The sequence below is a fragment of the Halyomorpha halys genome, unplaced genomic scaffold (genome assembly GCF_000696795.3).
Source record: "Halyomorpha halys isolate HHAL.00 unplaced genomic scaffold, Hhal_1.1 Scaffold954.1, whole genome shotgun sequence".
In the NCBI taxonomy this organism is placed as follows: Eukaryota; Metazoa; Arthropoda; class Insecta; order Hemiptera; family Pentatomidae; genus Halyomorpha; species Halyomorpha halys.
In genome coordinates this window covers 372,366-397,480 of record NW_027110506.1, presented here as the reverse complement: position 1 = coordinate 397,480, position 25,115 = coordinate 372,366, and the positions used below count along the sequence as shown (strand labels likewise).

Below are 25,115 nucleotides of genomic sequence, written 5' to 3'. Positions count from 1 at the left end.
CTACCCTTATCGGGGGTTTATTTTATTTACAAAAGTTGACATGCTTCACCCAAGTCTCGTCCCCGGTTACGATACGATCCAGAACTGCATTACCATTTGTGCCTTATTCTTGGAGAAAGGTCAGTGCTGCAGCCAGTCTCTGTTTCTTATTAGCTTCCGTAAGGATTTTCGGGTCCCACCGAGCACAAAATTTGCGGTAACCAAGCTTCCGAATTTCGTCATTGATTTGCATTGCCAGGTCATCAGTCACAAGGCTAGGCCTACCATTGTGCCCCTCGTCGTGAACACTGGTGTGGCCATTTTTAAAATCAATGCACCATTGCCTCACTCGGCTTTCACTCATTATCTCCTGCCCGTAAACATCATAAAGCTGACTATAAATTTCAATTGGCCTGTTGCTTCGAGCCAACAAAAACCGAATCACAGACTGCACTTCACAAGTGGTGGGTTTTTCTACACAGTGTATTGAAAAACTTGTGCTCTGGAATGTCGTAATAAATGTCTCAATTTGAATGGCAATTATGTAGAAAAATATCTTAAGAGTGTACCTTTTCAAATGTATACAATAAACTCTGAGTTTTTCAATTTTTGAATGGTTTATTTCAAAACGTCTGTTACTTTCTGGACAGCCCTCGTATATATATCTAATATTTTTTCCTTAATGAATCCTACCCTTATCGGGGGTTTATTTTATTTACAAAAAATAAATAAATATTAGAAAAATAAACTCATTGTCTCAAACAAAATTTACACTCATGTTACCACAAGCATGTTATATTTTTTTAATTTACATTACAACTTTATTCATTAAAATCTCTCTTATTCTATTTGTTCAACAGGCTTTATTAAAATGTTGTCTGAGAGTGAAAAGGACGTAATTCGATAAAAATTTGCTCGAACTTTAAATAGAAGTAGACATCTCATAAGAAATTTCCTTAGACTGGCCAAAAGAAAAGACCCATGGCAATAAGTTTTTTTTCTGTCTCAAAACGTCTGTTACTTTCTGGACAGCCCTCGTATATATATCTAATATTTTTTCCTTAATGAATCCTACCCTTATCGGGGGTTTATTTTATTTACAAAAAATAAATAAATATTAGAAAAATAAACTCATTGTCTCAAACAAAATTTACACTCATGTTACCACAAGCATGTTATATTTTTTTAATTTACATTACAACTTTATTCATTAAAATCTCTCTTATTCTATTCAGATATTTTTATGAGTTTTTCTAACAAATGTCTATTTATTTTAGACATTCGTTAAATAATACATTCTTTAAAAATATATTGACAAACCAGTTTCAACTTACTTGTTATATTTCAGACAATAAAATACCTGAACGCAATAAAAATTACTATTTAACGGTATAAAACCGATTAAGCAACACAATTTTAAATGTAATTGACCTTACTCCTGATCTTTAACTTATTGAACAAATAATGCTGAGGTAGATAAAATTGGCAGGAGATAAATATCTTGTGAGATTCGGCAAAAACAGTTAATTTGAATTTTCATTTAAAGAATTATTGTTTTACTTAATAAAAAGTTATTTTTACTTATGGTTAACTTTTATTATCATGGACAGTTTCTAATGAAAATTAATTTATAATTATAATTTTTTTAAAAATAATATTTTTTTTTTTTTTATTATTTATTTATTGTAATTTACAACTGTACAAAATAATACAACAGGTAAATATGTAGTATGTTTCATATACACTTGAAAATCTTGGGAAGGAACCACCCATTGGTGGTACTTCAAACATTAATTTAAACTAGAAGGTCCCGTGGCCATCTTCTTTTCAGACGCCTCGGAGGATTATCAGGGATTGTTAAGGATGAAAGAAAAAAAAAATATTTAAAATAAAATAAGGGTAAAAAAGATTACTGGATCCTGATGTTCAATGCTGACTACTTGCATATATGCACAGATACACCATGTAAACAGTATTTGCATGCAGAGTGCTTAATCTCAGAATATTATATTAATCAAATTAATTTTCAAATCTTAAAACAACTCTAACTTAAATACAATAATTTACAACTAAGGTGTATTTTACTTTTATCAGAAAACGTATGAACAAAATGAGAATAGTTAATAACAAAATCATCCATAAACACCTTAATTTGGCTGGGTAAGGATTTGGGAATGAATGCAGACATATCTATTTCAGGCAAAATCTGTAACGAATGGGATGTTAAGATCTTTATGGATGAGTTTATCAATGACCTAATACGGAACATCAAGGATTTTGCGAAGGATGTTGGATTGGAAACGGGCGGAATTGAATATTTTGATGGGGCCCCAAGACTCAATTCCCTATGTCTAAATAGGTCTAATTATAATATTGTATAAAATGAGAATAATTTTTTTTTATTAAATGAGAAGTTTAAAGCGTTTGTCAAATAGGCGTGGTAGTAATCGGAATCTACGACCAGTTTCTTGTCGTTTCAGTCCAGTAAGGGGATTCCAACTAAGTCTCTTGTCAAGGTGGAGTTCAAGGTAGCAAATTTGTTCAACAGGCTTAATTAAAATGTTTTCTGAGAGTGAAAAGGACGTAATTCGATAAAAATTTGCTTGAACTTTAAATAGAAGTAGACATCTCATAAGAAATTTCCTTAGACTGGCCAAAAGAAAAGACCCATGGCAATAAGTTTTTTTTCTGTCTCAAAACGTCTGTTACTTTCTGGACAGCCCTCGTATATATATCTAATATTTTTTCCTTAATGAATCCTACCCTTATCGGGGGTTTATTTTATTTACAAAAAATAAATAAATATTAGAAAAATAAACTCATTGTCTCAAACAAAATTTACACTCATGTTACCACAAGCATGTTATATTTTTTTAATTTACATTACAACTTTATTCATTAAAATCTCTCTTATTCTATTTGTTCAACAGGCTTTATTAAAATGTTGTCTGAGAGTGAAAAGGACGTAATTCGATAAAAATTTGCTCGAACTTTAAATAGAAGTAGACATCTCATAAGAAATTTCCTTAGACTGGCCAAAAGAAAAGACCCATGGCAATAAGTTTTTTTTCTGTCTCAGAGATTTTTCGTTTTTGTTTTTAATAAGTTAGGTTAATTTATTTTATTGGGTGTTTTATAATACCTTTTATAAGGAAATGGCATAAAAATGAATTCAAATCATTAATCAACATAGAATAACAGGTTGAAGTATAAAAGAAGGACAATGGAGTAAAGCAGGGATGGAGTGGGAGAATAGAAGAAAGAGAGTGGGCACACCGCACTTTTTTCAATCATTCATGAAAAGGTTAACATTGAGAAAACAATCCGAGAGAAAAATAGTGGACCCGGCGGTGGGTTACATTAAGAAAGTACTACTTTACCTTTAACTAATCCTCGCAATTCCTCCCTAGCCATCATTTTGCCTAGGAAGATCCTCGGTATAAGCAGAAAATGATACGAAATTCGATAGATTCAAACCGAAGTAAGAAATTGATAGACCGAATCACCGGGGAGAACGGGGTTTGAAATGATACATGATCTGATTAATATGTATTCTCTCTACACGTCTATAGTTAATAGTAAGCTATAATATAAAATAATTAATATACATACTAAATTAATATACAAAATAAATTAATAGTGATACAAATATAGAAGAATTAGATGTTAAAAAAAATTAAATCTTTATAATTACAATCCAAAATCCTTCGTAAAATCTTCAATGCTCCTTACTTTGTCACAAATGATACATAAAGACCTTAATGTTCTCTATGTAACCGATCTAGCCCAAACCAGATATCACTCCTTCCATTATAAACTCCCAAACCATTCAAACCCCCAAGTTTCTAACATTGCATCCTCTTCCATTCCTGACAATCCTCCGAGGCGCCTGAAAAGAAGGTGGCCACGAGACCAGCAAATGTAAAATGACATTAGAGTGCTACCAATAGGTAGTTGCTCTACACGCCTGTAACACTCCATTTTAACTATCATGTATACTAAATGTATTATGTAATATACAGTTGTAAATTTCAATAAAGATATTAAAAAAAAAAAAATCTTAATAATTAAAAAAATAAAATTTTTACATAAGATGAGAGGGATAAATAGGTAGAAAGTTAAAAATGAGCAAATCCGCTAATAGGTTAGAAATTTTGGCGGGAAATGTGCGCCGCCATATTGCTCCGAACCCCTGCTTTTCTCCCTACTACATATTTAGTAATTTGACTGAATTAACTAATTTATTTAATTACCATTAAAAATTACGGATAAATACTCATTTTAATATTATAAGCCAGGACTTATCTGAAGGTGCTGCAGATATCTTCCTGCAGTCTGTTTGCTGTTGTTTCCACTCCTTCGTCTCCAGTATCCGCAACCCTCTTTGTATAGTTCAGCTGGTCTTCCAAACTGCACAAAAAATAATCTTTTTATAAGGCTCGATCTATATTTGATTTAACTTGCTAATGTTTAAGTGTGTGCAAGATCATATTAAATCATAAGAAAGCATCCAGTTACTATCATTTGCTCTGTAAATTAGAGCAAACTTCTCGAATGACTTTTAAAATATGTTATAACTATGTACTTATTTCATTAATTTTTATTTCTGTTGAAAGCTCGAATTCAAAATTTAAAACTATCACAATTCTTTTCCAAACGATTTATTTTAACCATTGTGTGAACTGGTAATTGGGACTCAGGGGAACTTAGAACATGTATTTATTTTCTTTGAAAATTTCTACTCTAAATTTGAATCTGCCTTCTGTATAATATAATGTTTTATTAACCAAATATAATTTTCGAAAAATGATAAGATTGAGAGTAAATTTCTGTTATGAACATGCTATTCAAACAATTTGGACATACTAAATGGGGTTAATTTTTTTTTTTTTTAAGGGAGAAACAAAGTTGATATAGGTTTTTTACACCTCATGAAACCCATGAATATTAATTTCATAGCAATTAAAAATAAAATGTTTTGGCTCAAACTTTCCATCTTTCCATGGATGTTGGTGCTCTTCAATTTTTTTTTTTTAAATTACACTATCTTCAACATAATTCGACCAATTAATGCAAAACTTGGATAACTGAGAAATAATGAGCATTTACGTGAACAACGGATAACAGAAGAAAAAATAAATCAAGTCCTATAATTATTACATGCGTAAGGACTCTTTGTTTTTCTTTTTTTTAGATGGCCTAATTAACTGGTCTTTCATTTTTTAGATTTTTTTATACATTTAAACTTATTTAATACAATCGGAAACATTTTATTAACCAACAAATTAAACAAATAGATTGTTAAATAATAGTGGTTTCCAACAGGTGGTCTCTGAGAACCCTGGGAATAGCCCAAGATTCGGATGCATATATTTTATGTGTTACCTTAACTACTCCTCTTTTAGAGTTAGCTGGAAGATTTTAATTTTTGTTTTTAATGAGACCCTAGTAATTTCTGACATGTGGGGAAGGGAGGGGTTGTCTAACCATTCTGGGGGGTTAAGTTTTCATTTTATAGAACCACCACAGAAATAAAGATTGACTCCCAGGCCGGATTCGAACCGGCTTCGCTGCAGTTCCGAGGTTGCAAATACTTCTGCCTCAACTACTTCAGCTACAAATGCTTCAGTATGCACTTTTGAGCAACCTAAAAAAAAAAAACTTCTCTATTATATAAAAAAGTTTTTAGTGATAACCATGTAATATTTTATTTTACACACAAGGAGCTGGAGTTATCGTCACAATAGAATGTATAGTTTTTTTTGTTGTTTTTTTTGTATATTAATAAATACGAAGTGACGTTTTTGTTTTATTCAGACGCATGTAATACCCCAGCTTAGTTATATCGTTTGTTATTAGTTTACATAAATGATCTTTCACCCACCATTTTTGTAAAATTACTACAATTTATTATTTACTTTATGTATTTTACACGCAAACTCTATTTGAACGGGGGTTGCCCAATAAACAAAAACATAAATTATTATTATTATGGTTTTAATCTGGATTTTATATTTACGATAGGATATAGCATTGCCAACAGTACGTATTTATTTCATCCAGGTTCACTAATTACATGAAATAGTCGCCAAAAACGGCAAGGGCCACGTTGCCAATAGCTAATAAATAAACTTACAACAATCGGCCACTGGCAAACTGAATCGAGGATGACATTGTTTATTATAAAAAGAATGGAAATAAAAACTGTTATGGAGCAAGATAACAACCAAATTCCGGTGTAGAGGTCATTAAACAAAGTAGAAGTGAATTATGATTTAACATCCTTTTGTATTCCGGTGGTATATAGCACCATGAGGCTGTACGATGTGTCAGTAGTCAACCCTCAACATGAAAGCAGCTTTAGTCTTGTGTGTTATCGGCGTAGTTCTGGTAATTTTTATTGAAATTTATAACTTATAACGCTTTTACTTGTTCACTTAAGTAGAGGGAACGTTATAATCGTATATAGAAATTATGAGTAGTTACGTTCAATAATAGCGGTTCACATCTCCCTACCATTCTCAGTAGTGCTAGTTAAGTTATCATAACGCAAAACTTCATATTATGAATTTCATAGGCAATGTAAAAACTGAATTTTGTCAATAATGGAAACACGAAAAAGTATATTTTGAAATTCATATTATGCATTTTCGTCACTTTCCATTACCTTGTATCACTTATATGTTTGATATATATATATATATATATATATTTTTAATCTTTGGCTTTCCGGTGGTATAATATACGGATTACTATAATACTTAATACAGAAAATTTGTTTTCAACCAAGGAAAATATCATTGCTGCAGCAACTTATTAGGAACCAAAATTAAAATTTTCCAACAATTTTGACCGATTCTCTATCTTACAAGAGCTTCCTTATTAAATTAACTTTTTTGCTAAACTTTTTTGGAATATTGACATCTCTAAATGACGTTTATAAGTATTTTTATTTAATTTTTATAATTTATATTTATGCATTTTTATTACTACTGATAATGAAGACATGGTTAATTACATCCAGATAAGTAAAATTAAAATTATTTCAGATAAATTATATTGAATACTCTGCATATTTTGGCACACATGGTTTTAATATTTGAACCCTTACTCAACCTACAGTGCATATAAGAATACAGAAAGTAGTGTTCGCATTGGGCCTTAATATTCAAATTTACTAAACATATTTTTACAGCATTTCTATGCTTGGATATAAATTTTTTTCTCAATAATAATTTTACTATGAAAAATGTGGTTTAATATTTCTTCAATGCACCCAGGCAATGGCGGAGGGCCAGAATGGTCCTCCTAGTGGCACGCCACCTAGTGGATGTCCCCCAGGCTCTGATGGTACTGGCACCCCACCTCCTGATGCACCACCACTACCTCCACACTGCCAGCAGGGTGGAAGTTCGTCTCAAGGTAAATAAATAAAAAAATTTCTCATAAAAGTTCCTCACAGTTAATAATTTATTACTTTTAATAATAGGCAATAATACGCGTTCCAAACTTGGCAATCTGGAACCTTCCCTTAATATGCTCCACCATTTGCTCCTAACAGTAGATTGTACATGTAACATATTTGTTTTAGCTCTCTTGATTTAGGATTTAAATATTTATTTATCAAATCAGTCTATAACCAACAGATAGGCCTGGCAATTGCAGCTGATCACTCAATGAAAAAGTCTTTCTTAGTTGAAAAAGTAATAAATACTCACAATATATAAATGTAATTTTTTAGTGTCTGGAAATGGTTTCAAAATATGAGCCCTTCCGTTAACAGCATAACTGACTTCAGTTTTAACAATTTTCAGAAAAGTAATTTTAATAATATTGCAAGATCAATGATTGGCCATATGTAATTAATATAAGTGAGATGGTCTAAGGCCTTAAATATTCTGTTTACACACCAGAACTTCTTAATAGTTTTTTATTATTTGAGTTGCTTTTTGTCTTCACCTAGACCTGAGGACCATGGTCCATGGACAATCTTTCTTTTATTAATTTTAATATTTTTCCTTGCAAAATTCTAATCCTTTTTCTTTTAAAATGTATAGCAGAACTATAAAAACACAATAGTTTAATAAAATTAATTTATGGCAATAGCAGAAGCTCCTATAATGAAATATAAATACATAATGTGGAAAATATAGAAATTTTATTTTTAATGTGAAGTTTTCTTATCGTGGGGAAAAATTCCTTATTTTATTTACCAAGGAGTTCTGATATAACAATTTTAAAGAATATCAATGAGAAATACGTTTGTAACATTTGGTATTGTTGCTGCAATGACAAAGTGGCTTAGTTGTAGGTTTTGCAAATTTGTAAACCAAGTTACAAATACAGGTAACTATTATTAAATATTAGGGGTAAAGTTAGCTGTTAGTTAAATTCAAGATTTGGTTAATCAGATTGGATGGAACTCTAGTAATTGGTTACTGTATATTTAAAAAAGTCTTTCATATATCACATATTTGTTGTAACTGTTCTAAATTACTAATTACGTATTTATTTTTTCAGATCAGTCTACTACCGGATAAATGTGACAATTATAGCAGATCATTATATTTGAAAAAACTTCTTTCATTGAAAAACAGATAATAATACTTAAAACATATAAATGTATTTTGTAGTTTGGAAATGGTTTAAAATATAATCTATACAACTTTTTTTGTTTTATAAATTTAATCCCTATCACTGATCAATAACGTAAAATTATAGCATTATCAAAGGAAACTTAAAATTAATAGAAAAAATGTTTCATTTAATATTTCCACTAAAGCTTAGATTCGGTCATCCAAAATTTAATTTTTCATTTCTAAATTTATGAGCAATGCCATTCAAATTTAACAAATGTACAAATGGTTATTAAACTTTAATATTCCTTTTTTTTTCTTTTTTTTTTTTGTTAAAGATGTAAAAACTAATTCCATTGATTTATAGTAAACAAATTCTAGCTAGAAAATAAAAGTACTATTATACTAAAAATAAAACAAAACAGTAAATTTGATTTATTGCAGAAAAAAATAAATAAAATCATTTACTGCAATGACTTTGGTACTGAAAAGATAATGAACAATATTCTTTCTTCACTGATTTTATGCAAGCTACTGCACTAGCATGGAAAGATATAATCTACTGAGTATATATAAAAATATTTTTAGAGCAAACCATTTCTTAAAATTTATAAATATTTGTGTCATAGATATAATAATATTTTTCTTACATTTACTTCTTCTTTTTACGTTTACAACTAAAGAGAATCAACCATTATTTATCACATTATAATAAATGAGAATATTTTGTTATAAACTAAGAGAAAACTTAAAAAGTGTCTTAATTGGTACTGATGCATTCTGAGACTGAAAAGACAAACAAATTGAAGTCTTAAGTGGACAATGGTGTTACATTACAAACACATGATTTGCACAAAAATTGGATTTTGTATTTATTTATTCCTATTTTAAACTGAAAAACTCAATTTTTAATTTTTTAAAACTACCACAACTTATGGTTTAGTAAAAATTAAACAAGGTACCATGTAGGGAGGAATATTTAAAATATTCTTTAAAGCGAAAATCTCTGTTCATCCTAAAATGTCACAGAGCACCTTCGTCCACTCATGCCTTCAATTACTTCATTAGATTCCATTTTAGAAATACATAGTGCTCCTACAATTTATACAGTATTCTGACTTAAGGTAGCTCTTTCCTATTTTCTGATGAGAACATTTCCAACATTTGTATCTTCTACAACCCACAAGAATAGAAAAAAACAACACCATATTTATACTATTTGGGTGTGAAAAGTTAAATCTTCTTTTTATAGTGTTGTCAATATTCCATATTTATTAAATAATCATTAGCTAATATTCTATTTCATACAAATACTTTGCATGCTATTGGAGCTATGTTCACGAGTGCATAGGAGTTTAGACTTGGTAAGAGAACATTGGAAACTGGTTCAACTGTCGACACTCTTATTACTATAAGAAGTAGTTTTATTTTTAAAAAACAATTTATCAAGAAATAATAGATATGGATTTTTGACAAATAGGAGTTGATGTAGACAGTGTGATGTAGCTTCCGAACCCAATAATTCCATATAAAATAAATCTTCTAAAAATCAAAAAAAAAAAAAATATTAAAACTTTCTATACAATTAATGTTATCTTACGTTCCTCGGCCCACTTATTACATACCATATCTTATTCTACCAACTTTTCCTTTACTCCCTCCTATAAAAACGGCTTCTTTCGGCAAATCTTTCTATCTTCATGTTACTTCATTATAGAACTATTCACCCACTTCTTATCTAATTCTTCCATTATAGCATTCTTTGAACACTACTTAAGACTTCATCTCCAATTTAATGCACAAATGTAAGCAATATTTATTTATATTTAAATTGATACCTTTGCTTGTAACTTCTCATAATTATTATATAACTGACATGAAGTATTGTTATATATTCAGGCAAATTTAATATATGTAATAATGGGTTCTTTATATCAACTACTAGAAATTAAAAAGGCAAGTTTGTACTGTTTTTATCTTTCAACGTATAATTAAGTTTAATTTACCCTACAAGTACAACTTTATTATGGCCATTAATCTTAAAAAAAACATTTCAGGTCTCATTTCCATTTCCTAAACCTAAAAATTGAATGACTGACAAAAGAATTATATTAATATCAGCTCCAGAATTAACTTAATTAACTTAGAATTACAATTAAACAGAATTAACTTTTCCTATAATCCTTGATTCTTTAATTCGATTAGCTTTATTTAAGTCTCTATTAAATAGTTATTAATTTATTTTTTCCCTTACCTTTGAATTATCGGCCATATTGCCATTGAAATTCACCTCAGGAAAGGGTGATACATTCTTTTGAAAGAAACAAATATTCGTTTTTAGTCTTATCATGATGAGTAATTCTCATCGTCAACTCCATAATTATGATCCAAACAATTAAATACTTGATTTTCTACTGATGCAATGTCATTTAGAATTAGGTAACTGAAATTTCAGAGCTATGTATCACAAATACTTACCAAATAATTACATCCTGCATAAAAACACAGTGCCACCATAATAAGATTAAACAGAGAAACAATAGTTTTTATTCAGAGGCTCTAATTGATTCTCCCTCCCGGACTTCAGAAGCGGGAACTTCTAAAATGACTTATACAGAATGGCTTTAAGTTAAGCGGGTTTTTTTTTCACGGTAATGGTTATGACGATAGTGACAGTGAAAGCTATCGTATTCACTATGATTGTGTTACCTAACATTTACTATTATAGGATCATAGTACTATCAAATATCTACGAATGGGCGACAAATTTACCGTCACAGTTTACACGCCCGACCTCCACTAATTTTTTTTATCCTTTTATGAATGAGTGGAATTCAAAAGCTGTAATCTAATAAAGGGGTTGAATGATCAAAAAAATTGACTCAAATTTCACTTTTAATCAACTTAATTTTTAAATAATTTCTGAGGGGGGCCCTTACACCATGTCGGCAGTATGGGGTGGGCAGCATATGATTAAGTTTCCAGCTTAGTAGTCTTTAGACTTCAATGGTAAGGAATAATCAAATCGAATTTCCCAACCTAACCAATTATATAGAATATGTACCGCCGAAATTATTACCAACTATCCTACCATCCTAACCACAACTTAACAAAACAGCGTCATCAGCACAAGCAGTGGCATCTAGTGAGAAGTTGAACTACTAAATATTTAAAAACTAGTACACACTTAAAGCTTGTGGACACATGTAGTAAAAAAAGCCATCAAATTGAAAATTCATCTAAATTTTATGTGAATTTCAATTAATTAATTTTGTTACAAGAGGATAATTACCACTGGTTATAACCCATTTGTAATTATTACAGATTTTTCTTTGGTACCTCAAGGCTGTCTCTTGTTTCTTACTTTTTATCCTAAGTTAAAGTGGCTCTTCCCTTCCACATTTAGACATTTCCTACATCTTACCAACCCTACTGCCCTAAGATAGGTAAAACATCAACTCCCAGCACCTGCCTCATACAATTCAAACCTTCAATTCAACTAATTATGATGAAAAATGATACAAGTACTGCTTAATTTCTTAATTAATATAACTGCTTAGATATTTAGGCCTACCCATCTATATTTCTGTAGATGAAGGTTAAAATATAGCCTATTATTACTGCTTTAATGGTCACAGCTGTCAACTTCCACTCACAAAGCCTGCTCAAAAAATATTAAAAAAAAAAAAAAGCAGGTAGATCCTTTTCAGTGAATATCAAGCTTATATCTGCACGTTATAACCCGATCAACATAAATAGAGTTAAACAGGTCTAATAGGTAAGTACCATTTTTAATATTATCACATCAGGAGTGATAAGTAAACAGAGCAGCAAAGCATCCAAGCTAATAATATTAGTAATATCACAAATAATAAACTAATATAACTTACCTTCTAAATTATTAAGGAGAAAAGAAATAAAAAATGAGGATTTTTACATATATTTTTTTTTCAATGTATGAAGAAACCAGTTTTACATAAATCTTTACTGTTACCATATATATAGATTTATTTTTCAAAATATACAAAAATTATAACTGTTAAATTAACAAATAACAAAACTACTTTGGAAAGAAAATAGTTTTGGTTTATGCACACAATTCCTATCAAATATATAAGGCCACAGATTCCAATAGAACTATAATTAGAAAATGGAATCCTATTTTATATTTTTTCAGCTTATCACGAGCAAGTAGCTTAGAGAAACATTTTGAAAATAAAATAATTATTAAAAGCTATATATAATATATACTTAAAGCAAAATAATCTAATTTAAAAACCATGTCTGTATTTTCTTCTTTCAGATTACAATACAGTATTTAATAAAAAAACTTCTATAGATATTATACCTTAACAATAAAGGGTAAAAGTCTCTGATTTCGTCACATACTTATATCCAAAACTAATACTAAAAATGTATTAGCAAATTTTTAAAATTAACGTACAAAAGTCACCTTTGGTCTTTTAAATACTTGTTTTTTATAAGCTAAAAAATGGAAAAAAAATTAAATTAAAATAAAATCATTAATGACAGTAATACTATTTTGAGTATCACAAACTGCTCTTTAAGAACAAAAGTGCGTTTCGGTTATATACAACTTAAAAACTAAAGTAGCACTGACGTAAACAGTAAGTAGTGATACGCCAATAGTCTCAGAAGAATATATGTATTCAATGTAAATAAATAACTAAACATAGATTATAATATATGTCATTATAAAATAATATTATCAAGATATAAGTAGCAAAATAGTAAAATAATTAAATTAACAGTCTATATACAATCCTTAATATTTGAGCGGAGATTTAAATTAAACCCAATAACAATAATATACAAAGAGATCAAAACATAAGAAGTCAAAAATCAGATTCAACTTGAATAATATTTAGGTTGCTTTAACGGCAACGGCACTTAGGTTTTGTTTTACAGTTTTTAATCTGAGATAAGTATGGCTCAGATCTTTTGCATAGAACAGTGCAGCTCCGACTGATAATTCATGCGTCTCCTGCTTCTCCCGGATCTGTTTGAATCGGTGAGCGCTCACTGCCGCTTCCGTCATCTTCACTCAATCCACCATTACTTTCCATTTTAACGAGTCCAGGGCCTGAATGAACAAAAACTACTCAATTGAAATAATGGTAAAATTAAAAGATATTTATCTGGCTGTAAGTGCAAACATTTGAGGATAACATGAATAAAATATGAAATGATGAAATCTATTTTATTAAATGATCTAACTTCTATTAAATTCTGCAAATGCACTTTTTGAATTTTCTCTTAATAAAAAAATAAGTTCTAAGATAGGAATAAAATTCTAAAACACTTTTCTTACCTAACCATTGGTATTAAATATTTGGGTTTTTATTTTTAGAAAATATGCTTTATTAAATTAAAAAAATGAAATAATCAGTAAATAACTAGTAACAAAATCAGTGGCTGATTAGTCGATCAGAGATTTCATGTACAGTAAAACTTCAATAAACCAACACTCAATATCTGTCAGTACAATAAAATTTGTGGTTTTCAAATCATGGTTGAGAATTTCAAAAGAAAATATTTACAGAAAAGTAGTAAAATAATTAGGTAATGAACAGTAATACAAATCACAATTTAATAGCAAATACTGATTTATTTGTGTACATTTAAGTACCACAGAAAAATGTTTAGGAGCTCTATCAGAAATCAAGCATTACAAACGCTTAAGACGAGATATTTGTGTTTTTTTCAATCACAAGTTATTTTTATATTTTAAATTTGTTTGGATTTTTTTATGTAAACAAGGGACTATTGGGAAGTTAGTTATGGTACATGTACAAATTATACATCGCTACGGTGTGGCATGTATACAACAGTACCAACTGCAGTGGGATTAGGGCTCGGATACAGGCTGATAAGGGTCAGTATTTAGAGAGATTGGAGCTGTCCTACTTCTGACAATCTCAAACCCACTACTCACCATGGCTCTTCAATATTTTTGTTTCTAGGGCACCGTTTTTCCAGCGACCCTCACAGTTATACTCATAGGCAGCCATCTCGGATGAGATATGTTAGAGTTGAGATGTATTGTTATAATTATTTCTTTGTTAAAACCAAAACATTTTAGTTTATATATATATATATAAACAATTTTAATTATTTTACACTTCATTTAATTTCTGTGACAATAACAGGATAATTTATTTCTTTTTTTTTTTATTTATGTTTTAACATTATTAAATTTTGTATATCACTTGAAAGGTTATTTTTTTTATTTCATTATTTTGTTTTTTTTGTGAGATTTTATTTTCAGGTTCCCTGTTTTTTAACCCGAACCAGCGAACATTTTACTCTGGGTAAGAGACTAGTTTTTCACTCACGAAAAACCCCTCACCCTTACAACAGTGAACGCTATAAAATATAAATATGAAAGTATGTTAGGTTTATACTGTAAATCTCACATGATTATTTCATAAAAATTGTTTTTATATTGGAAATGTGTGAAATTTGTCTTCACACTAAAATTAGAGTCAATTAGGTTAAGGTATTTTTTTATTGGTATTCTTTCATCTGTTTAGTTACATAACCATCACATCCTTGGACCCAGACTAGACAGTTTGAAGTTTTACTATATTTCAAAATTAAAGATGTTTCTATAGATAATTTACATATAAATAAATAGATTGTTATTGTGCTCATTCATATTTTATTAAAATAACCCTTTTAATTTACATTTTATGTATAATAATCAGGCAAAATTAATATAAACAAATAGAATCAAAAAATAATTTATACCTTGATTCAATGACAGCTGCTTTCCATGTAGACGGTTGATAGCATCCTGAAGAGTGGAATTATATACTTGACCATTGTTTTCTTCCTTATTCCGTTCCTACACAACATCATTGTATATTTATAATAAACAATCAACTTCAAAGAGATTAAAAAGTTATAGCAACATATTTAGCTAAGTTCTGTTATTTCAATAAGATAAGACTGGTCATTAAATATTTTGTTCTACATAGAAATACAAATAGCTTTAAATGAAAAAAACAAATTTGATTAAGAACATAGCAGTTCATTTTGGTCAGTTATTTTCAAAAATGAACAATTGCATTGAAAATTAGAGGTTTTATATCCCTAAATAAGTATATTTAAAAAAAAAATCCATCCATCCACCATATGTGGCTGTTCTCTAAAACTACAAAGGCAATTCTTTTGAAATTTGATACCAAAGTCACAGTTCACCTGACTAAGATCTCTTGAATTTGTCATTACCATTTACCTTTTCAATTCAAAATGGTGGCTGAATAAATGTTTCCTATCGCTATTATCTTTGGCAATTTAGGAAGCTACCTCAGTTTTTATCAATCCTTTTCTCAAAATATTACCAATAAAAAAAAATTATAATCATCTCTTGAACGAGCAAACCAATTTAATTGAAACTTACCAAAAGTCATCTTGGAGAACTTAAACTTTTCGAAAAAAAAAAAATTACCAAAAAAAAACATACTGTGCATTGGACTTAATTCAGGTTTATTCTTTTTAATAATGAGTCTTTAAAATCAACCAACAAAAAAAAAAGTAACTCCCTCTCAAAATTCTAGGTTTTACAATCCAAGAAATGTAGAATTAAAAAAAAATGTTTTTTCTACAAACTGTGACTGTTTTTTTGGATTGTAATTAAATTTCCCATAAAACAAAAAAAAATCAAAATCGGATTAAAATGTTTTTAAAGGTTTCTAAGTAGGTTCCTATGATAGCCAGTTCACTTTTTTGGAATAACTAGAAAACTAAACCTTCTAAACTATACTATAACTTCCAGAACATTCTACTACAGACCAACATTGATATATTGCCAACACAGATCTTAATTGGACCAATAAAATTGAAGATACAAATAATTTGTTTATTGGGCTTTAAACTCAAAGCTGCTAAGAAAGTCGTATAGCCTTTCTACTTATCATAATAATCCCTCTATTGTGAAGAAACCATTAAGTCTTATCTACTGAATGAATTGAATTGTCTAAATGTACTCAATATTAAACAATAAAAAATATGCAAAGTGGTTCGGATGGGTCTATGTTCACTTATATCTATTAATTATACATCTTATCAAAAATAAAATTCAAATCTATACTTGACCCAGTCCCTTCAGTATTTAAGATGCTAAAAATAGTGGAAGTATTGCATTTTAGCGCAGTCTACAACTGGAAATGATTTAGAAATAAACCAATCAACAAGGAAGAATTGGATCGAATATTAAAAGAAAGATGATTATTTAGTTTTTGTATCTTTATCATTTTTATAACACAAAATTATTAAATACTTACACTAGAATCAATACCAAGATCCAGTGGTTCGTCTTTCAGTAAGGCCTGAAATAAATAGTAAACAAAATTGTAAATCATTCTCTGTATTTTACAGTAAATAACTAAAAAAAAAGATATAAATCATTAATTTAAACTTAATGTTATCAAAACTGACAATTTTTTTTTCTTGATAAACGAATAGAGTGGTCCATCAGGGTTACAGATTTAAATCATATTCAGATTTTTTTTTCAATAAATCAATAAACATTTAATTAATTACAAACAACTTGGTTTGATATATAGAAATTCTAAGAACATGGGTATACAATTACTTCAACAAATTTATTGTACTATGAAACTTATATAGACTGACTACTGGATAATCCAGGGACTGACAAATTTCTTTATTTGATAAATAATTTTATACAACCTCTAATAAAACTCAATTCAAAGAGTAATCAAATATTTTATTATGGAATTTTTTTTTAAACTTACAAGAGGCGGTGTAGAACTATGTTCTCTTTTTATCCTAACAGGTGGATGGTAGGACGGTTCTTCACGATGGTGACTGGAGCCTGGAAGAGAAGACATGATTGGAACCTTGATCTTTTGCACTTGGAGGGGAGTTTGTTGTTGCTGTGGTTGTTGTTGCTGCTGAGATGTTGAAGTCTGCTGAGTTTGCATTTGGTTTCCAGAAGGAGATGGTGAGGGTGTATTCTAAAACAATAAGATTATAAATTATACTTAATACATTTTTTTTATAACATGTGCTTCAACACTTACTAAGTTTGGCACTTGGAATTCGTTTACATATTCAAAAGGATATAATAATAAATTTTAAGAAATAAAAACAGTCACAGCTGTATGCAGGAGTTGCTTAACATGTTTAGTGCTGATGTTGAAGCATGTTTGACTATTTAGCACTAGTTTTATTGGGTGAGAAAATATAAAAGCTCTAGGTACCATCTGCCAAGAGCAAGTGTAATTGTATTTTTGTTTTCCATAAATAAAGTTAAGTTCATAATGATCAACTAATTCTTTTTTGTAAAATGTTTTCTATTTAAAATTGTTTTAAAAAATCGTAAAACCTGTTATTTTCAATGATAAAAAAGAAAATATATTGATTAATTCTAACTAATCTTTTCTTACATGTACAAATAACTAAATCTTTTTATATTTCAATTTATAAAAATATTTTTCTTAAATGTTTTAAAAAATTTTCCGGAAAAAAAGTAGCAGGATCTGTTTCGACATGAGCTTATTTAATTAAAACCAAATAATAAATGACTAAATCCATAACAATTTGTTTGTATCAATGTAACTAATTTTGAAAAAAAATTTTAATTCCTAGAAATGGATTTTGTTTTACCTAGCCGCACCCAACACCTCAAATAATGCAAAAATAAAACAAGTTATAAATGAAACTTCAGGAACATTACAGAACTAAAATAAATTTTATGAAGCAATTAATGAACAATAATTAAATTTGATCAAATAAATATTGAACTTTTCAGTGGTGTGCACAAGAACCACAGATCTAGTAAGGCTCAAAACAGAACAAAAGAAAGGCATTTGTTTTATTTTATTTTTTAAATAAATATTCAAGGAATGCTAATAAATAATAAAATAAATAGCTAATCTACCAATTTGTAAAAAAAAAAAGTTGAAAAATCGAATGTATCTGATATCTGACATTTCCTGATACAAAATTAATATTAATCATAAATTCAAAATATTCAGATATTAAATCATTTAACTGAAAATTTCAGGATGTTATTACTGACTGGATTCCTAAAGTTTATACAGAAACAATTTGGTATAATAAAATTAAATCAGATCTTATCAATTTGGATATAGATGAAATTCAGTGGACAAAGATAAATAGGAAAGTCTTAGATGGTACTGTCTTCACAATTATAATTGTTATTAATAAAATTTGTAAACCTTTGAGCATGTGTAATTCTATTAATGCTATAAAAATATAATTTACCTGAATTCTGATAGGATAGGCAACAGGATGGGCTGATTTTCGTTTTCTGATTCTTTTCTGTGGCTGTGGATGTCCATCATCAGTTTCCCCACTACCAAGGGGATCATCATCATGGTTTGAGCTTGTAGACGAAGGACCAGTTAGCCCTTTAAACATAAAAAAAACGAACTATGACTACAGAAATTATTTAAAAATGAATAAATTCTTTAAAACAAACATTTTTTTTTTTTTTACTGTAAATAATGTTCTTGTACTCAATGTTCTTATAAATTTGTCAATACAGTATTCAACGATATTTCATTTATATAAATGAATTAATTCAAACCTGTTATAAATTTATATATAAAAGAGATGGCTACACCATTATTTCAAATTCATTTATTAGTAAAAATTAATACATTGTCAATATGTTTAAGTTTCAGGGGCTTCTCTCTCACTTTTCCTAATATATGTATAAGAAACAACAGAAGTCTAGATACCATCACCTTTACATAAAAGCTGTCTACCACGGTACATGCTCACTCTGTTTCACTTTCACAAATTTAGATTTACACTGGATCATGAGAGAGGCATTTGGTCTATCTTTTAAGAATACTGTTAATTTTCTAACTTTCTCCACTTCTTCTCCAACCCATTTAGCTCTAAAATTCCCAGAGGAATGGGATAATTTTCTTTAAAGACTTTGATAGTAAATCCAATTTGAAGACAAATTCATACATATTGTGCACTTTTTTAATCCAACACGTCCTGAAAACGTAATTAAAATCATAATTTCATTTGCATCAACAGAAGCCTAAATTAAGAAATGCTTCAATTTTGATGATAAATTCTGGAAAATTGTATTCTTAAACAAATTTATTAGGACTTCTCAATTTTTAGCACTATTTGCACACAAATTCTCAAAAATAGTAATAAGTTGTTAATAATTTTTGGCAATTTAGACCTTCAGGTCACGTCGGGTCAAAAGAATGCACCAAATGAATTTGTCTTAATTTTTTTTTTTTTTTTTCCTAAGCCACAGGAAGTGGGCTATTATGCCATTTTCCCTCTCGCAGCCCAATACAATTTGACTCTTCCTCTTAGTTGGTCTGCATCTCGCTCAACATCCTCCAGACCAACACACGCCAAAAGATGGTCCCCATCCATGTCCCCCATGTTGCATAGAGGACATTTCGGGGAATCCACGATGCCAATTCGATGGAGGTGTTTTTGGAGCAGATCATGTCCTGTTACTAGCCGAAAACAGGCCACTCTCTCAGCTCTGCTAAGATTGCCGGGGATTCGTTTATCCTTATCCAGTAGGCTCTCCCACTTCTTTCCTTCCGCTTGAACTTTGTGTCTAGCACTTGTTCTGTCCTTACAATAAGAGCTTGTCTTAAAAATCTGAATTGCTATTAATACATAAAAATATGTACCACATTACATTGAAAATTCCAGAGCTATGTGCATTGGAGAAGGTTATAAAATCAAGAATACCTCAAGAGACAGACTATTTGCCACTGTCATTGCCCAGTAAAAATTAAATCAAATCCAAATTCTAGAGGTTAGGATGAGTAAACCTAAATGCTGGGACACTCAGTATAATCAGAAAAACTCAGTAAAATTGAAGGATAAATGTCATACCTTTAATTTGTAATGCTTCTGCAGCAGCAAGAAGTGATGGAAGCTTTTCTTGAGCCACATTGACTTCTCCACTGTACATGAACTCAACCAGTGCTTGAACTTCCCAAAACTTCAAATCTCTCATGAAGACAATCGGATGCTGACAAGGATTTTGACTTAATAGTTCTTCGAAGTAAGATGAGCAGGCTGATAACATCACCTACAAAGCATAAAAATAAAATACTGATATCATACCATAACTTCTAAATCAGATATTATCCAAGGTGACTGAACAGAACAATTATATAAAAAAATTGTTCTTACTAAAATATCTAATGTTTCAGCACAGGAAAAAGCAGTAATTAAAAAAAAAAACTTTTTAATCTCGTTATTTTGTTTTATCATCATGGCTGATCTATATTTATTAAAATATTCACCAATATTCTCTTCTCAAAGTCCATGATCCATCATAAATGAATGGTCCAAAATAAAGACAATATAACTTAATTTTTCAGGAGAATAGAAGTAATATTTACTTGTTTCTCCTGAATTTTAATTCTTTTTTGTTACTAAACAATGTAATTAGATTATTTCTGCTAAACAGTACACACTGTTCAATTCATCTGTCATAAGATTCCACATAAATATAAGAAAAACAAAAAATTCAAGAGAACTTGATTCGAAGAAGTCACTGGACAGTAGATAACAAATTAAAGTTAAATCTGGATAATATAAATTGAATTGTAATTAGTTCCAATCAACTCCTCATATTCCAACCATGTTCCTAAATAATAATACTTTAAAACTCCATCTTTAATATGGATATTTAATATCCATTAAAGATGTAATTTTATTACATCATTATGTAATTTTATTAATATTTAATATCACCTTTGACCAAATTTATTCCAGTAAAAATCATGTCGCCATATCCAACTTAAAACGATTAAATTAACTTCCCCTTTAAAATGGTAGTCCCCCAGTTACTTGCCTAATATGACTAATGTAAGCTGTATGAACATATATCTGGGGATCTCAAGCCACAACTATAATACTTGATAAATTGTACGAATCATCTTCAAGATCCCAAGATACTCCTCTGTCTCCAGATTTTATGAATAATTGAAGTGCCTTCACTGCTCCTAACATTCCTGTGCAAAATTATCTAAGCCCGTCTTTTATCTTCTACTTTACGATCTTCAATTTAAATCCTCTGTCCATTCCCGCAAGGTTCATTCTCAGTCATGTATGTATAACACACCATCTCATACCACTGCTATTGAAATATCTTATCCAATTCATTTCCAATTCTATTCCTTCTTTATTCTATCACTTCAACACTTTTCCCACCTATTCAATCACTTCCTATCCACTCAGTTTTGAAAGAATTATAAATGGATATTCCTATTTTTTAATTCCTCAGAATGCAACCCAACTTTCAAATATTTTCAATTTCTGGATTAGTGATTGGCAGACTTCTATGGGTTGGGAACCACTGCTCTAAATTTATAGAAACTCTATCCACCAATAAAATAATCTCATATATTTTTACTCTAAAGTGACTTCCCAGATCATATGAAGAGTTTATTATTAAAACAATAAAACCATAAATAATTAAATTGGTCTTATGATTGGCATGTGTAATCTGATAATGATGTAAAAATTATATCTTTTCTGTTTAGAAAACAATAATTTCACTCACCTTGTGACACTTGATAGATCTTCCTTCACAAGCCAATGTAACGTCAACAAATTGTTCGTTGTTGAGGAGACTGGGAAATGTTGCTTGCATATTAGAATGATATGAATTCCATTTAAGACAAACTTCTGGAGGCTGAGAAGGTTGAGGAGGCGGAGGCGGGACAGACTTCTTTGGTGCGATCGGGACAGGACTCGTTGAACTAGGACTACCTTGAGGCACTAAACAGAAAAATAAACAAAAATTATAACAATAGTTATATAAATATATAGCTTATTTTTAAAATTTTCATTTTCATATGAATGAGAAATTTTTAAATTATAAATAATTTAACTATATTCTCAGGACTAAGTGGGTGGAGCTAGAGTTATCATAAGGTTACTTTTTACTGTTATGGTCCATTAGTCAAGTCACTCGACTGATGAAAATAGAATACAAATCTAGGTCAAAATTGGTTTAAAATACATCACTTATTCATACGGTTATTAATCACTGGTATATCCTGTCAATCCCTCCAAACAAGGGATAAGACAACAATCCCATAATTCTATACATCACCCTTCCTCTATTCCTTTATAAATAAACCTAGCAATTTTAAAATGGTTGGCACCTCAAAGGAGACATTTAAGTAAAAATCAAATTTATCCAAAATAAATCATGACATAATCTCCTGCTCAAAGAGTATCCCGAATTTGGTGATCAACCTGATAGTTAAACCTCTTACCAAAAAACTTGCATCTGTCTTTTCCTCTGAGGTGATCTGGCGCATAAGCAAAAACTAATATCCCAAAATGGTTCTACAAAAACTTTGAGAGGAAAACCATATTAATGTTTGACAAGCTTGATATAATCAATGAAATAACATATCAACATTAAAGAATTGGGAGTTAAGAAAACACTAACAATTCATAGATCCATCAATCATAGCAATGCAAAACAGAGATTATCAATGTGATGAAAGATTACTTTCAGCTTTATAAACTTTTTTATAAGAAAAAGGGAATATTATAATTATTTTCGCAAATATATATATAAACATAAATATTTATATTATATTAGCTAAATGAAATGAAGAGCTCTCTCTAAAAAAGGGTGTATTATTTCAAGGATAAGACATACAAAAAAGTTCTATCTTTAACTAAATTAACATAATGTATTTTCAGTTTGGGTTCATAAATGTTTCTTGGGTTATTGAGTTTTCTTTGTATGTTTGAATATATTTTTATGTATGTTTTAAATTATTTTAATATACCGTAATTATTTTTATAAATTATTATTATATACCGTGTATTGCTTTTCCTCATTGCTGAGTTGTTCCCAGTCGGGAATTACTTCCTGACAAACTTCCTCCCAAAGATTCTTCTTTTAGTCCCTGCCCCGCGATACTGTAAATGAGACGCGAGAACAGTTTGAAGTATTTTTTGGACTTCATTTATGATAACAAAAAATCGTAAAATTGCGTTCACATCCCCAATGCCGAAATTCAGATTAGAACAAAAATGTAAAAAGTTTCGTTCGACCTTTACATCTAACCTAAGGAACCAAAAAAAAAAATTCAGAATTAGGCAGAATTATTATGATTTATTCCAATTCGGAATTTGAAATATTTAAAATTTATTTAGTCTGTTCTGGTTGCAGCAAATAGTATCTTTAGTATTCTAAACTGAAACAACCGTAAACAAACAAAAACCCAAAACAAGTTGCTATGACTAATAATGCAAATGCAATCAAAATAAATTATTTTCCTAGAAGTGATATATGAATCATAAAAATTTCATATTTATTAAACATGATTACGAAGAAACAACATACAATGCAATTTTATGTTTATTTTTTTTTATTGGCCAACAAGATGGCATTTCACGAAAATCTATTATGACTAACAAAATCATAAATGAATTGTTTATTTCAGTGGCCTATTATAAGTCAAATTTTTAAAATATAATCTTTAGATATCGTTCGTGTTTTATCCGTGAGTATATTTCGTACTTTACTTAGTTTGGAATATCGTTTTCGGATGGACTATCTAAAATATGTTTATATTTTTTAGTGCCTGGAACATTCTTGATTGTCTTTCCCTCAATATGCAATAAAAAAAATATCCAATCTGTTGAATTCGCCATTTTTTATATAAAACCGACTATGCAGCTATTAATATAAAATAAATAACAAACCCAGACACGTGTAATAAGAAAAAACAGACCATTATGTATAAATTATATTGTATATTATGAACATATAAACTTTTAGACCCATTTATAGAAATATCAATAATGTGTAGGTTACTGATCATTAAATTCAAATAAACAGAAAATAAATTTATAAACAAAACTAAGTTAATCGAACACATTCCATTTTTAAAAGATCTCATACATTAGTCAAAAGGATTTGAAACTGAACAAATTACCGAGCAAGAGTCATTTAAAACAAATTATACCTATTGTTGATACATGTCATTAGAAATTATTCATATGGAAACTACTTAAAAATATAGTCATTCGGGAGAATGAAATTTGTTCATTAATTATTTCCGTTCCGAAAAAATTGAGTTAGGTGATGAGAAGGGATGTTAACTAATTCTATGAATACATAGTGAGTTTTTATTGAGGGCAGAGATATAGCAGGAATTATTAAGAGATATTGACTGCCTAAATCTAGAATATAAATGAAAACCAACCATACAGGTTTTCTATAGAAAACATTTTAAAAAAGTAAACTTTATATTAAATTATTATTATTTTTTTTTTTTTACATTGTCCATAAATTTGAAGTTATTTGCTAGTTCTTGAAACATACCAGAGAAAGAATTACATATGAGGCTTATAAGGCAAAGTGGTGTAAGTTGAGTAAATTTAATTATAAAAAACGGATTCTTTTACTAGGATTGTGATAAATTCTTAACTCTAAACTTTGTATTGTGTGCCAATTGAATATTGAACAGTGGAAGGCTTTAGTGCATGCTATTCAAGAGATGGAGTTGC

At 29.4% G+C, this 25,115-nt stretch overlaps 1 protein-coding gene and 1 long non-coding RNA gene across 5 annotated transcripts in view; one reads left to right on the top strand and one right to left on the bottom strand.

Annotated features, from left to right (window-relative positions):
* Positions 1–6,281: 6,281 nt before the first annotated feature.
* Positions 6,282–8,648, top strand: LOC106687383 (uncharacterized). Its single transcript, XR_001344159.3, has 3 exons — positions 6,282–6,369; positions 7,260–7,401; positions 8,500–8,648. It is a non-coding gene; the product is annotated as an uncharacterized lncRNA (long non-coding RNA).
* Positions 8,649–12,497: 3,849 nt separating this feature from the next.
* Positions 12,498–25,115, bottom strand: part of LOC106687391 (protein bric-a-brac 2) — a 126,572-nt gene continuing 113,954 nt past the window's right edge. Inside the window, exons 2-8 of one of the 4 annotated variants that reach the window (XM_014431258.3) lie at positions 22,138–22,355; positions 20,457–20,655; positions 18,834–18,979; positions 17,339–17,560; positions 16,865–16,909; positions 15,327–15,423; positions 12,498–13,674 (exon numbers count right to left, since the gene is read on the bottom strand). In XM_014431258.3, the coding sequence (XP_014286744.1) occupies positions 13,550–13,674; positions 15,327–15,423; positions 16,865–16,909; positions 17,339–17,560; positions 18,834–18,979; positions 20,457–20,655; positions 22,138–22,355 (1,052 nt within the window). In that variant the 3' untranslated portion in view covers positions 12,498–13,549. The remainder of the gene's footprint in view (positions 13,675–15,326; positions 15,424–16,864; positions 16,910–17,338; positions 17,561–18,833; positions 18,980–20,456; positions 20,656–22,137; positions 22,356–25,115) is intronic. The other 3 variants (XM_067048674.1, XM_014431256.3, XM_014431257.3) reach the window with 3 other exon arrangements.